This window comes from Poecilia mexicana, unplaced genomic scaffold (genome assembly GCF_051168715.1).
Source record: "Poecilia mexicana isolate PSO_F unplaced genomic scaffold, ASM5116871v1 scaffold_18, whole genome shotgun sequence".
Classification (NCBI taxonomy): Eukaryota; Metazoa; Chordata; class Actinopteri; order Cyprinodontiformes; family Poeciliidae; genus Poecilia; species Poecilia mexicana.
The window spans coordinates 7,286,044-7,300,376 of NW_028263387.1; the positions used below are offsets into that span (position 1 = coordinate 7,286,044).

Genomic DNA, 14,333 nt, shown 5'->3' on the forward strand with positions numbered 1-14,333 from the left:
ATGGACCTTCAAAATAAAACCGAAACGACTGCGAAGGACATAAGTGAATAATTTCCCTAAGAAAACCACTGGAACCCTGGATGAGTCTGATTGTGACGTAATTAAGTACCGCATTGACTCAAATAATTTTGAGTCAATGCGGTGATAGAACAGCGGCATCTACCAAGGTATTTGACAGTAATTCAAAAATATTGCCAATTATATTGTCTTGCATTTAAGCTTCCGTGGTTTTGCTGAGCGCCATCACAACATTGCGCTGCCACCGCCATGTTTCACCATGGGAATAACGTATTCACGATGTTCAGTGTTAGTTTCTAAGCACTTTTACAGTATTTCACATACCAAAACGTTCTGTCTTGGTCTAATCTGATCAGAGCCCACATGTTTGGTGGGTCCCCTACATGATTTGGGGGAAAACTGCGAACAGGACTTGGTCTGACTTCCTTTGAACGGTTATTGCCTGAATTTGTTGAGTTCACAAATAATATATTGACGCCATGTTTTGTTGGATTACCAGTTGTAACATACTCTCATGCAGAAAGTTTCAAATTTCTATATGAAAAATACGAGCATTGGTTGTAGTTTTCGGTCTACAATTACTAAACTTAGCTGCTGTATCACAAAAAAAACTTCATAAAATGAGTCAGAATGTGAACAACCACGGTACGGATGGAGTGACTAAGAATGAAAGATAAAGTAAATAAAACATTTTTTGTCTCAATGAAACAGTAACGTGCACGACTTGTCATAAATTTCCAAAACGGCTTTTAATTCCCAAACCCCTCACCGGAAGTTGCGCGTGAACCCAGTTTTATCTCGACGCTTCTCAGCCCGGCGTTGTATCGTCCACCCATCCCGACTCAGCGGGACTCCGGGACACAACAGATGCGGCGGAGCCCCGTGATGAGGTGTTGGTAGCAGCCTGTTGAGGAAACGTTTTTGTGGGAGGGACGCGGGGAAGATTTCCCTTGGAAAATAAAAACAACAGATTGTTGCACTGTGAGCTTTGGGGCTGATTTGTAATTTTCACCTTAATGGCCGTTGGAAACCGCGCAGACTGATGAGAAAGGACGTAAAGTGAAAGACAAAAAGGTGGACTTTTTGATGAGGGACGCCGCTGCTAACTGGCTCTTTGTGTCGGAGGCGTCTTTTTTCTTTTTTTTCTTTTGAGCAGTAAGGTGAGACCACCCTGCGGGGTTTATATTCACGTCTTCATTTAGGCTGCTTGGTCGCATAAGTTTGCAATATGAAAACTTGCCACAAGTTTAGAGTTGTCACGCATTTTTATCTTTTTCGATTATTATTATTGCCCCGGTCTACCGGTCGAGGATTGATGAGCTGGCAAACATCTCAGCGGCTGGACTAAAAAATGTTTGCACGCTTTCATGTGGTGCACACTGACGCGCACTTTCCTGCTTTAAGTCCGGCTGCGTGTGTGCGAATTTACGCAGAGCGCAGTTTTAACCAGGCAGCTTTTAACTTTGTATTTGTGGAGTTTGTTCTCACGGCGGTCTCATGCGCCTTTCCGGCTTGGGTTTGTTTAGCGAATGACTGCATCCAACCGCATCACTACACGTTGGGTGTGTTTGCTTTGTCTCAAAAAGCACCTCTGCCAGTGCCGTCCCCAAGCCGGGGCGGAGTGGGGTGGGGTTGCCCCCTGGTAGGACACAATATGTGTGGCACTTTTTCTAAATATACAAACCTTAAAGGAAGAGAAGGCATGTTTGAATAAGTTACATAATGTTTGTGTCATTAGGATTCCAGAGAGAGCTCCTTAAAGGACAAAAGGGGCTAAATAATTCTTTATCTGTCAGTCTTTAAACCAGGAAGAAAACTCTTTGAGATTAAAAATCTAATTTATAAGTGTCCTGGACTATGCAGCACCAAAACAAGAAAAAAACAAGACAGTTTCTGTAATATAATATAATATTTTTGTGCCCTTGTTTCTAATGCTGCCCTGGGCATTAGCATTACGGCTGCAAAGCTATACCCTGGCAATAAACAAATAATTGTTTTTACAGTTATTTTATTTTATTTTATTTTTTTGAAAATCTTTCTTCTTTTTAAATCTTTGAGTATTGTTATTATTTCTCTGCTTTTCGTGGCTTTCTTTTAAGGTTTGACTCAACTGTATACACGGGCTTAATAGACAGTCATGGATTTCCTCCAAGTCACTATAGCATAAAATTTTACACATTCCTTCATGAGATAAATCAAACCCCTTCTTTTTGACATTCAGAGAGATAATTTTAAACAACCAACCTCCCACCTTTGTATGTACAGCAACAACATAACAGTGACCACTTTCTGGTAGTCAAATGAATAAAATAAACACTACTTTTATCCACAAATGTTGTTGTAAGCAGAGAACTTTTAATTCGCTTGCATTTCGTCGAGAACGTCAGTACGCAAAAACGACTGGTTTCCGACTGATAATGGGCCAGTCAAATGCTAAATCATCATCATCATCATCACTGGGTAATTTCTGTGTACATCTGTAAACAGCTATGTTCGATATTTAGCTTCCGCGCTGTCAGTGAAGGGATCACACTGGATATGGAGCTGATCTTGGTATCCAATGGAAATCAATATGTTTTGATTGAATTAGGAGAGGAGAAAGCTTGTTGCACCAATCAATAGGATTGACTCCATTGTGACTCAACGAGAGCCAGAGAGAGAGAGAGAGAGAGAGAGAGAGAGAGATGGTTTTGTTTACATTCACTTAGCAAGACGGTTGTGCTAAACTCAAGAAACACTCAGACGCATTTCTCACTCGCTAGCATGTCTTACTATAATGTCCTTGACCTTAAAATACGAGTCTTTTTGTACCAGGCGATAAACATCTAGATTTACTGTAGCTACTAAACACACTTCTTAACAGTCTAATTGAACCAGTACTCCAATATATGAACATTTTCCTGATCTGCAGCAAAGCTCTAAATATAATTTCCGTGTCATTCTTGGGAAACTAGGTTCTTAGGTCAATGGGATTTGTATTTTTAGCTACAAAATAATAGGAGCACTCCGATTTGTGTGACACTGTGTGATAGTGGAGCTATTTTTATCCTTTGTTTTCACCATGAAGGCCTTAATTTATCATTTTTGTCCAATTGCAGCATAAAAAAAACACAAGCAACCATGAGAACCAGTTCCGAAGTTTTCTTTAGCTTTCATGTAAGTTATTGTAAATGTCAGCAAAGGGAGTCTTGCAGGTTTTATTAATATACAACATCCTGCATTTTAAGGCGTCCTTCAAATATCAAATTGCTTTTTTTTTTTAAAAAAAATATCACTTAAAATTTAAAGTCCTCCAGTCGTGCCACCATTCTTCAGATTTTCTCTCCAATAAATTGTTGTAGAGTCTATCATCCTCGATAATTCTTGTTCCTTTCACAGAAGGCAGCTGAGCTTCCTTTTTGTTTTTTTTTGTAGACATTTCATCAATCATTCGGATAATTTTATTTTTGTAATTTCTGAACACAAGTCAGAAGTTTCAAGTTTAGAAGTTGCAGTCAGAGCTACAATTCCACAGATAGGGTTGCTAAAGCCACTAATTGGACTGTAAAGTTCATGAGTCATGGACTCTACCATGTAATCTGTTCAATGTCTGGAACATTGCCACTTGATGATGCCAACACCTGAGTTGTTTGGGTCACATGTCTTGAGGTGTGAATGCCTGTAAAACAGACGAGTCCGTAAAGGAACCTATTAGTGCGATTGCTCCTAAATGAACCCGATACTTTCAACCCATGTTCAAATCTGACAGAGCACTCTGCGGGAGAGATAAAATGTCTTTAGGAATTGAGAGAAGTCCATTTGGCTGCTCACCAGACATAGACCTTTTATAAGGAGGTCTAAATCACTCGTTCCATAAGCTTTTTGAAGGTCTTCCAAGTCTTTTCTTGAACTGTAGCTGCTTTTACCCTCATTTTCTGTCCAGTACTTGTACCTGAATGTTTAAGGGGAATTCATTAGATTTTTTAAGCCCTCTGGCCTAACCAGTCTGCTTAATTTGAACTAAGACGAGCCACCTATGAAAACCATTAACCAAAAATAAAACAAGAGGAAAACATGACCAAGCATCACCAAGGGAATCTCAAAAGAGCTATTGGGATCCTGTTTCACTAGTTTAATGATTTTTGTTTGTTTTTTTTGCTTTGCCTGGTGACATAATCAGAGGTCAGATACCAGAATTATGTCACAAAATGTACTTAAAATGTGATTGAGCGTAGAAAGATTCCTTTTAACAATTCGTACCCAACTTCCTGTCTGTGGAGTTTTTCAAAAGGTGGAAAAATGGGTCCAATCTTTGTCATTTGAAGTGGCTTTTTTTGTTTGATTCTAAGAGCTGATAACAGATACTGCAATATCCCCCCTTAGAAGGAATATTCAGGTGAATTGAGCATATTACAGTCCAATTCACCCGAAATGTTTTCCGCTATGCGCCTCTCTGCTTTGCCGAACGTCCCGCCATAGAATTCCACGTGGGAATCACATGAAATCCCTCAGCGCAAATTGGAGTGTCCGATATAGAAAGCAGAAACAGGAGGTTAGGGCACAAATGAGAAAGCACGAGGACGTTGGTTATTAGATTATAGGTTAGTTTGTAAGGTACCAAGAAGACAACACGAGTCCTGTCCTGACAAAGACAGAAAAAAAAACAGAAACTGGATCAGATTTGGAAGATGAAGTCAAACGCGTCCTTGAACTGGAGTCAGATTCACAGCTTTGGTGAAAGGATTGTCTGTTTTTGTTTTCTGGGGGTGTGTATAGCCAAGGGGGTCGAGGAGGAGACGAAGCACTGAGTTGTTGTTCTGGTCTCCATGACGACACCCCACTACCACCTCCCTCCTTTGTCTTTTCTCACCCCTAGACTCCCATTCATCCCCATTGTAGTAGCTGAGTTGTGTTGCCCTGAGAAACCACAGGGGACTCTTGGGAATGTGGCGCCTGTGTGCGGACGTCAACTCGACATTGCAAAGAGCAAGAAAATATTCAGCATGTTGCATGTTTTTAATCATTTCCTCTTTAGCTTTAATGTAAAACTAGCATGTTGTGGATCTGTGCAAATACTTGGCCTCCTCTTTGATGCTTCCTGAATGCTGGAGACTCGAGGCCTGGTATGGAAGGTGGCGTAGTTGGCCTTTATCAGGCTGAGAACACACTCTGGGCCAATACGCTTATGGATTCTCATGAAAAAGTCTCCCATAAGACGGAAGAATGGGCTCAGCTATGTCCTGCGCTGCCGACAGTACACAGCCTTTCAACAGAGCGCACAGTGCCAACATTTTAACAATGCTGTCTCTCTTCTTTTCATGGCTGCTTGGTATGTGCCCCTTTCGAGACAGTTTTACTTGTCTCACATGACAAATTATCCTCTTCCTTTGCACTCTCTCCTCACTCCTAATCTCTCCTCTGTCCCTTGGCTCACACAGGCAGTACGCTCTACTCGGTTGCAGATCCTGCAACTTTTCTCTCACATTGCCTTCCTCTCTCATCCTTCCTCCTTTTTCCCCCTCAGGCCTCCAAGATAGATTCCCTCAGGAGTAAAGTGGACTTGTTGCGTCTTCCGTTGGTCCTTTCCACAAAGTCCATCAGCAACCGCAAGAGCCAATTGGGCGTGGTGTGGGAGAAAGGCGGCGGCTCGGGGACGGGAGTGGCACGGAAACTCCGCCCACCGCCGGCCTCCGACATGGACAACGAGTCAACGTATTCGGGATATTCCTACAAGTCGTCCCACTCGCGTACCTCCCGCAAAAACAGGTAGGGGATGGTGTTTGTTTCTCGCTGTCTTTAGAGTGAGATCTTTACTGTGTCTTGTAATGTACTTGCTGTTAGCGCGAATACGGGACAATATGGATGAAAACCTGTATGATACTGCTGTGGTGGAGGTTCACCTTCCATTGGGACGTTGATCCAACACACACTCCCAGAGCTGCAATGAAATTAGTCAGATCAAAGAGTATTGGATTAGGATGATCTAACAGACTCCAGACGTGAAACTAATTTAGAATGTGATCCAAAGCTTAAAATTCAATGTTCAAAGACTTTCTTTAGCCAATCTGACTGAGATTTTTGTATTTTGCAAAGAATAAGAGGTAAACAAATTCAGACATTTGGTGGGCAAAGCTGGTATAGATGCATTTTATGTTATTTGACTGTTCTAAATTGATATTTGATGTGAGTTTAAGTGCTTATGGATAGATCTCCTGTGTGAGTGCCTTGCTCTCACCCGGTGATATCCAGGTCAGACGACTGGGCCCTCTTTCCAAACAGCAGGGTTAGCGAATGGATTGGTGGACTGATTTGGGGTTTTCTACACCAGACCAAGTGGAATATGAAGTCAGGCATTAATACTAGTGCTTGCAATCTCCAGTATTTCCACTAGATGTCCCCAAATAAAACAGAGTTGGATCCACACTTTTGCAGCACTTTTGTTGTGGCTTAACTTGTTGCAAATGGTTTTTTATTTTAAAGTCAAAAGTAATTACCCTTGGGGATGAATAGTCTCTTGTGTCTCGTCCCAGGAAGTTTCTGGATTGACAACTAAATCGCAAATCTTTCAAAATGAACAAGACCAAAACTCCCTTTTTAAACTTTTGTATTTCATATAAGGTAAAGAAGGGAATCAAGGAGTTGAAGTAATGTTCAAAAAGCAACTGAAAATTACCCAATGTTTGAAATAAAAGTATTACAAAAAAGTTTTGAATCCACCTGCCTTATAGCGGCACAGCCTGTTAACTTAAACTCTCTGTCAGTGTTTTAAACTTAAAGTTATCATGGATTTTATTATTTGGGAAGCTCTCGGGTCAGTCATTGTTCTAAATGTGTGTATATTTAAACTGTGATGCTGTGACTCATTGAGGTAAAAGTTTGCAGCTTGAGCTGATCTATAACCTATATGAGTGTTCCTGGCATTTCCTGAATACCAAAATAGATGAACTTTTTTTTTTAGTTGAAATGTAACCTTGATGTTGAACCTTTTATTTTGCTCTGTTGTCTTTCAACAATCATGAATCGCTTCATGATTGTTTTCCGGTCTATTATAAGTTATGTTATCATGACCTACTTTTCTGTACTTTCACAGTCTGACAGTCCTTTTCCTAAAATGTCTTTCTGTGCAATAGTCAAACATGCCTGTGAATAGAAAAAAAAATCTTTTATTCCAAACAATAAAGTTTGTCTTAAAAGAAGAGCTTACATACTGTATATAAAAATACCCAAGTTTTGTATAATGAGGTCAATTGCTGTGAATGAAAGTGCACCGTCATTTCAGATAACTTAATCCCGATTAAATTCTTAAATGAATTAGTGTAACTGCAACCAGCTGATTCTGGGTCAGCAAGTTAATCTTTCTGGGAAACTGGATAAAATAAGCTGTATCACACAACCTCAAATTTGAATAGCATGATTATAATTATAGTGAGATAGAGTGTCTTTCGATCAATGTTAGCCATTAAGTAACATTACAGCATTTACATAGAACAATGTGTATTGTTCTATGTAAATGCTGTAATATGACCCCTCCAAAAGTATCTTAAAGCCACAAACAGTGAGTAATTTCTCCAGAAAATGCTTATTGTCCCTGAACGACTACTTATTCCTGACATTTACACTGATTTCCATTGTTTCTTCAGGGAGAGAAGGGACCGGCATCGCTTGAAGAATCGGGATGGCTCAATCCGTGGAGATAAGTCTGTGATGATCCAGGCCCCGGGCGAGCCGCTGCTGGATCCTGAGTCCACCGTAGCAGACGACCGGGTCAGATTTTCATTGTGCAACTCGTCTGTCTTTAGATGGGATCTATGTGAACACATGATCACCAACACCCACCGTTCTTATGTTCCCACAGGACGACAACTGGGGTGAGACCACCACCGTGGTCACCGGGACTTCTGTGGACAGTATCTCCAATGAAGATCTGACTCGGATCTCTAAGGACTTGGAGGACTCTTTGCCTCTCGACTGTCGCCGTTACATCAGCCCCGTTCTAGGAGCCATTTTGGGGCTCATTTCTGTAATCACTCCCTTGGCTTTCCTCGCCCTTCCACAGCTCCTTTGGCGGGACACATTGGACCCTTGTGGAACGCCATGTGAGGGCCTTTACATCTCTCTGGCTTTCAAACTCCTGATCCTCCTCATCTCCACGTGGGCGTTGTTCCTCCGCCCATCCAGGGCCACTCTGCCACGCTTCTTTGTCTTCCGCTGTCTGCTCCTGGCGCTGGTCTTTCTCTTCGTTGCGTCTTATTGGCTCTTCTACGGCGTCCGGGTCCTGGAGCCCCACGAGACGGACTACAGGGGGATCGTGGGATATGCCGCATCTCTGGTGGATGCACTGCTGTTCATTCAGTATCTGGCTCTGGTTCTGCTGGAGGTCCGACACCTGCGGCCCGCTTTCTGTCTGAAGGTGGTCAGGACCGCTGATGGAGTCAGTCGGTTCTACAACGTGGGGCATCTTAGGTCAGTATAAATGCTTTCAATTAATGGGTCAGTCGGCGATTAAAAGCACAAATTCTTGTCAAATTCCTGAGAAATCACTCAAATTTATTGCTTATCTGACATACCTGTGCATAATAATGATCTAACAGACTGGTTAAGACTTTCTTGGCTGATGATTTGTGAACTGCATCATTCACCCGCCATAATTCTTCATACTGCGTCTAACGTGGTTTGAAAGATGCTGTTACATGAACGCTTGCAGTGACATTTAAATGCACTTTGAAGCAGCAGGGAAATGAAACCTCAAACACCTAAAATAGTTCAGCAGAGCAACTGCAACATGTTTCTGAACTGTTCTGCTTTAGCCACATTAGGGTCAAGAGAAAATACATGAAGAGATCTGGTCCAATCAAAGCACTTACTACAAGGCAGGTGATTTAGCTGATATGCCTTAATATAACATAAAAGTAGATTATTATTTGTGCTTTGAATATAACTGTTTATCCTCTTGGCCCGTTATCATCGCCCCCCAGTCATGACTCATTGTGGCGCACCACTTCCTGATGTTTTGCTATTGTGTAGCTGCCACGGTGGAACATCCCGACAACAACTTTCCCTTTCTAAAATGCAGCAAATTAGTCATGTCCCCCTTTTTCTGGTGCAATGCAGCATCCAAAGGGCAGGAGTGTGGGTTCTGGACCAGTACTACAGCGACTTCCCAGTCTATAACCCAGCATTGCTTAACCTCCCCAAGTCCATCCTTACCAAGAAGATGTCCTCCTTCAAAGTCTACAACCTGGAAGAAGGTAAATTTTTGTCTCCTTTATATTATAAGAAGCCATCGCTGTTCTAAATGTAGAGTTTATTTTATATTTAATGTGATACATACAGTACAAAGATCAGTAGCTTGGTTGAAAAGGCCTTATTGGTGCCTCACCTGTCTGAACTGGCACTTTCCTTATTTTGTGTAATCAAAAGATGAAACGGATGGTCATATCCATCCTTTAGATGGAACAATTTAAAGGCATGTTTCTGCCCACAGAGAACACCAACAACTCCACAGGCCAGTCCAGAGCCATGATAGCAGCCGCCGCTCGGAGAAGAGACAACTCCCATAACGAGTACTACTACGAGGAGGCAGAGGTGGAGAGGAGGCTCCGCAAACGCAGGGCCAGGTAGCAATACAGGGAAAAGCACTGGACATTGCTCTTAGATACTTGATAGACCTCCCAAAGTAATTCCTCTGGACCAGTCTAGTTCAAGCAGTAGCTTGTATACATCAAGTTGGTGACTTTGGTTGATGTTCTAGTAGAAACATTCCGCCTCTCGTACATCCTGTTTTGTGTTCTTGTAGGCTGGTAGTGGCAGTAGAAGAAGCCTTCACCCACATCAAGCGTCACCAGGATGACGACACGCCCACATCGTCTCCCAAACACCCACGAGAGGTGATGGACCCCAGGGAGGCCGCCCAGGCTATCTTCGCCCCCATGGCCCGGGCCATGCAGAAGTACCTGCGGGCCACCAGGCAGCAGTCCTATCACACCATGGAGAGCATCATCAACCATCTGCAGTTCTGCATCACGCACAACATGACACCTAAGGTTAGGAGGTGTTCCTTCTGAAATGCGATGTTAATGTAGTGCCGTTTAAAGCACAGTCAAGTAACTATATTACCTGCAGCTTATATCAAAAACAGCTTAATAGAAATACCTGTATATTATGCCTTGAAATAGGCCTCTATCCCTTTAAGGGTGTTTAATACCTGATAGTCTCATCAACTTGATTTGATTGAGGGCCAAAATTGCAACATTTGTTAAATGTTGTCATTTTCACACTTCATTGTGTCAAACAATCCAAACCTTCTGATAAAACTGTTCCCCTCCTCACCTGCGGGGGCGCTGTTCCAAGAACCACTGGAGGAAATGACACAAAAGCCTTTGAAGATGATATGTAGAGCAACTAACTTCTTCCCAAAATGGAAACATGGAGTGGCGTCAGATTTTATCAGTTGTTGAATTTCTTTTGTCTTTGGTAAAAGACCACAAGACATTTCTCCCACTACTGTTAGTTATGCTTTTTGTATGGTTGCATTTACCCAGAATGCCCTGTGCTATAGTCTGCACCTGCTCTTAGAGCGGCCTCCATTCCTCTTGGCATGCATTCAAACTGTGCCAGACTTCACTTAAACCAAACCAAAATCTAGGGATCTAAAGTTCCTTGTCAGAGTTCAACTGCGCATTCACACCTCCCCAAACAAACCAGACTTTCTAGGCAAACGGACTAAAGTTCGCTTTATGCGCTTCCCTCTGAAGCGCATCATAGCCACAATGCTTCTCCATGCCGTCCATTGATGCCCTATATAACTGTTCTCAGGAGTGTTTAAGTTCCTATAATTAGCTCAGCAAACATGTGATTTCACCATCCATGAAGGAGTCAAAAGCTTTGTGTGTGGTTGGGTAATGACATGACATCAAATAAAGCTCAAAAAAGTTGATTTTGCATAATACAAATCCTCGTGACCCACTTTTTCTTCCTCTCCTTAAAGGCCTTCTTAGAGCGCTACCTCAGCCCTGGTCCCACCCTCCAGTATCTGGACAACAACAGGGGGCGCCAGTGGACACTAGTGAGCGAGGAGGCGGTGACGGCCTCCTTGCGCCAAGGCCAGGTCTTCTGTCTGAAGCGCCTCGACTTCGCCTTGGTCGTCAAGGTGATGCCCCTCCCTTTCCTGCGCCTTGCCGAGGAGTTTATCGACCCAAAAAGTCACAAGTTTGTCATGAAGCTCCAGTCAGAGACGTCTGTGTAGCAGAACGGATGCAGCTGGACAGAAGGAAAGGGGAAGTTGAAAGATACTTCTTATCGAGGGCATGGTTTTTGTTTTATATACCTTGTAGTATTACAGTGTTATTTTACATGGTTTTTTATTATTATTATTTGTCCAAATACAAAGCCATAAAACATACGGCCATGATAAAGAAAGATGAAGTCGTAGTCCTTTATATTAGTTTAAAGAAAGAAAGATATAGACACTTCTCTATCTGACTGCTGCAGGGGAAGTATCAGTCTAACACTTCGTTCTTCTCTAAACAAATGTCATACACAACAAAATGTGTTCTTTAGGCTTTGCTCCAGATCCAGTCGTGCTTTTTGCTTTTCTCTTGTTTTTTATTTAACATGACCCTTCGTACCACCACAGCACTCTGCTAAAAAATCTTTTATTTTTACCAGAGTATTAGGCTTTTAGATAAGACTATTTTGCTGAACAAATCTTGGTTTCTATTTCTTCAGTAGTTGTTTTTTTAGTACAACTCAAATTGTAACCTTATAAAGCAGAATCAAACATCGCAAAACCCAAGTGAAATGATATTTTAACCTTTCCTGACTCTTATAACAAAATGATACGATCCGAAACCAAAAACAACTGAATTCTTTTTAGACTGCGGTAGAAGGTTCTGCTTCCTTGAAATGGCAGACGAAGATAAAAATACTTCGCTTTACAGGGAAGTGTATCAACTGTCTTTCTCGTGACAGACAAGAGGAACAATTTTGATGTGAAAAATGTATTAATTGCTTTGTTTGGAACGTGGTTTTTGTTCATAGAAAGGTAGTGGCTTCCAGTGAGTAATAACACACTCTGTCATTTTTTTCCCCACATTGTACGCTATGTATGCCACGGCTGCATCTACAGCTCCCATGTGAAACTTTTCTTTTTTTAAGGAATGTTGCAGCTTTACTTGGACATGAGGGTACAAAAATTCTGGACTCCGTCTTTTAAAGGGCTTTGGTTAATGGTACAGATTTGTTTTTGTGTGTGTGTGTGTGTGTGGAGTATGCTGCATAAGACAGCAGTCACAAGCCACAAGAATTACCGTGTATAGAAATCAGCTGATGGAACTTAACCTGACAGTGAAGCTAAATACATGGTGTCTCTGTTTGGAAAATGTGGATTTAGAGTTCACGGTACGCTGAGTAGTTTGTTTATTTACTGGCACATAGGAACTTTTCTCGAATTTTCTACACCGACTGTTGTTACCTGAAGGTAATACGTGCAAGTATTCCACACAAATATGTTTTTAAAAAGTACATTTTAGTGATAAGCCAAGTGTGTCATGTCAGAGGAAAGTCCCTTCAAAGACACAAGCTTATGTGGACATGCCTGGTTAACCATCGCTGCCAACCACAATCTCTGTTGGGTTAGCTTGATCATGCCGTGATTTGATGTCTTTTTGTTTTCTGCAACACATATTTTGGAGAGCTAAACCTCTGAAGAGCTGAGAAATGCCCAAAATGTACTTAGAAGTTGCCTTTTTTTTTACACATTTTGCTAAATGTATGCTAAACAGAGGCACGTTGGCATCCACTCGTGAGCTCACCAACTACATTCACTACATTGTTATACGGTACACTTCGTTACGCTTTGTTTGATTTTTCTTTCTGAAGTTAACACGTAGATCTGTGGATCTCTGAAAGGTCATGGACTGACTGATCGTACTGCTGGTTGCAGTATAAGACAATAGTTTATTTCTCTCTGTTTTGTGCGTTCAAACACTAAAAGCCTTAACAAACACTTCAATGTACGTTAATGTAGACCTCAAAGAAGAACCTCCTGCTCATGCTGTTTTCTACTCAACTGAACCACTTGGAGAAAATCTCTTTTTACTGGTCACTGCAGCCAATTAGAGAAGACGAAAATCACCAAAAACGAAAGGATAAAATGAATTCTCACCAGAATATCTAGGCAGTTTTTTTTTTATCTTTGCTGTTCCATGACAAACCAATGGAACAGGGAAAATGGCACATTACCCCACCCTGTGAACGCAAGGAGTGCTTTATAAAAAAGTTACAGAACTGTTGTCAGCGGTTACTTGTCGCCTGCTTCTCTTGCACGCAAATGCCATCACAGGGTATGTCTGTGAATTATGCAAATGGACTTAAAAAAGAAGAAATGTTTCAGAACTATAATCTCAAAATATCGTTTTAAGTGTGATGTTGAACTGCAAGAGCATTTATTACGTCTGACTGGATTCCCTAGTGAATTAAACTACATTCTGACTTGGAGATATGCTCTAGGGTTAAAATTGAATCCAAAGACACAAGCAGGGGTATAATTAGTACTGCAGTGGAATAACTTTGAGTTGTTAAAAAAAAAAAATTCTTACAAAAATTACGCATTGGAACAAAAATTTACATTTTCATTTTGACTTCCTCTCAAACTAGTTCTTCTCAAGCTATTGAGAAATAATGACAATCTTCCTCTACTAGAAGTTCAGGTATGACGAAAGCAACTGGAGTGGGCTGAGAGAAGAGGAAGTGTGATGTTGGTGCTATTGGTTTCATGACAACAGCAGTTTAAACTCAGAATGTCAAGACTTCAGTATTGCGACTTGCTTTCTTGTATTACTGTTGGTATTTGGATAACAAAGCCAAGCTCTCTCAAATTCAAATATGGATTACATGTAAAGTGCTTAAACCTTATAAAAGCCTCTGAAAGGTTTGTTTTAATAAGCTACCTGATCAATAAATAGTTGACTCTGTGTTTTGTAGTCAGGAGTAATAAGCTGTTGGATATTACCGGAGGTCACTGCAGGCCTCTCACACATCTGTCCATACATTTAAATAGTGAAATATGTGTACTTACATTATTTTACATCTTGAAGGTGTATAATGCCGTCTGACTTCAACTTTTTAAGCCTCTTTTACATCTGCTAAAAATGCTAATATCTTCGAAGGACATTGTTATCAGAAACTATTTTTTTGTACTCTTATGCTTCCAGTTGATGCCAACGCTTTATAATAAATGATCACATTTTTAAATGTCACCTGTTTTATTGCTTTTTTTTTATTATTGCAAAAACCCCCCCCCCAAAAAAACATGTGATATGTGACGTGATGAGAGT

General features: G+C 41.2%; 1 protein-coding gene across 1 annotated transcript; it reads left to right on the plus strand.

The window, feature by feature from the left end:
* Positions 1-579: 579 nt before the first annotated feature.
* On the plus strand, positions 580-14,253 carry LOC106933407 (vang-like protein 2). Its single transcript, XM_015012651.2, has 8 exons — positions 580-1,178; positions 5,522-5,763; positions 7,638-7,761; positions 7,853-8,460; positions 9,109-9,245; positions 9,482-9,614; positions 9,794-10,040; positions 10,985-14,253. The coding sequence occupies exons 2-8, from the start codon at positions 5,693-5,695 to the stop codon at positions 11,240-11,242; spliced, it is 1,578 nt and encodes a 525-aa protein (XP_014868137.1). The 5' UTR covers positions 580-1,178; positions 5,522-5,692; the 3' UTR covers positions 11,243-14,253.
* Positions 14,254-14,333: the final 80 nt, after the last annotated feature.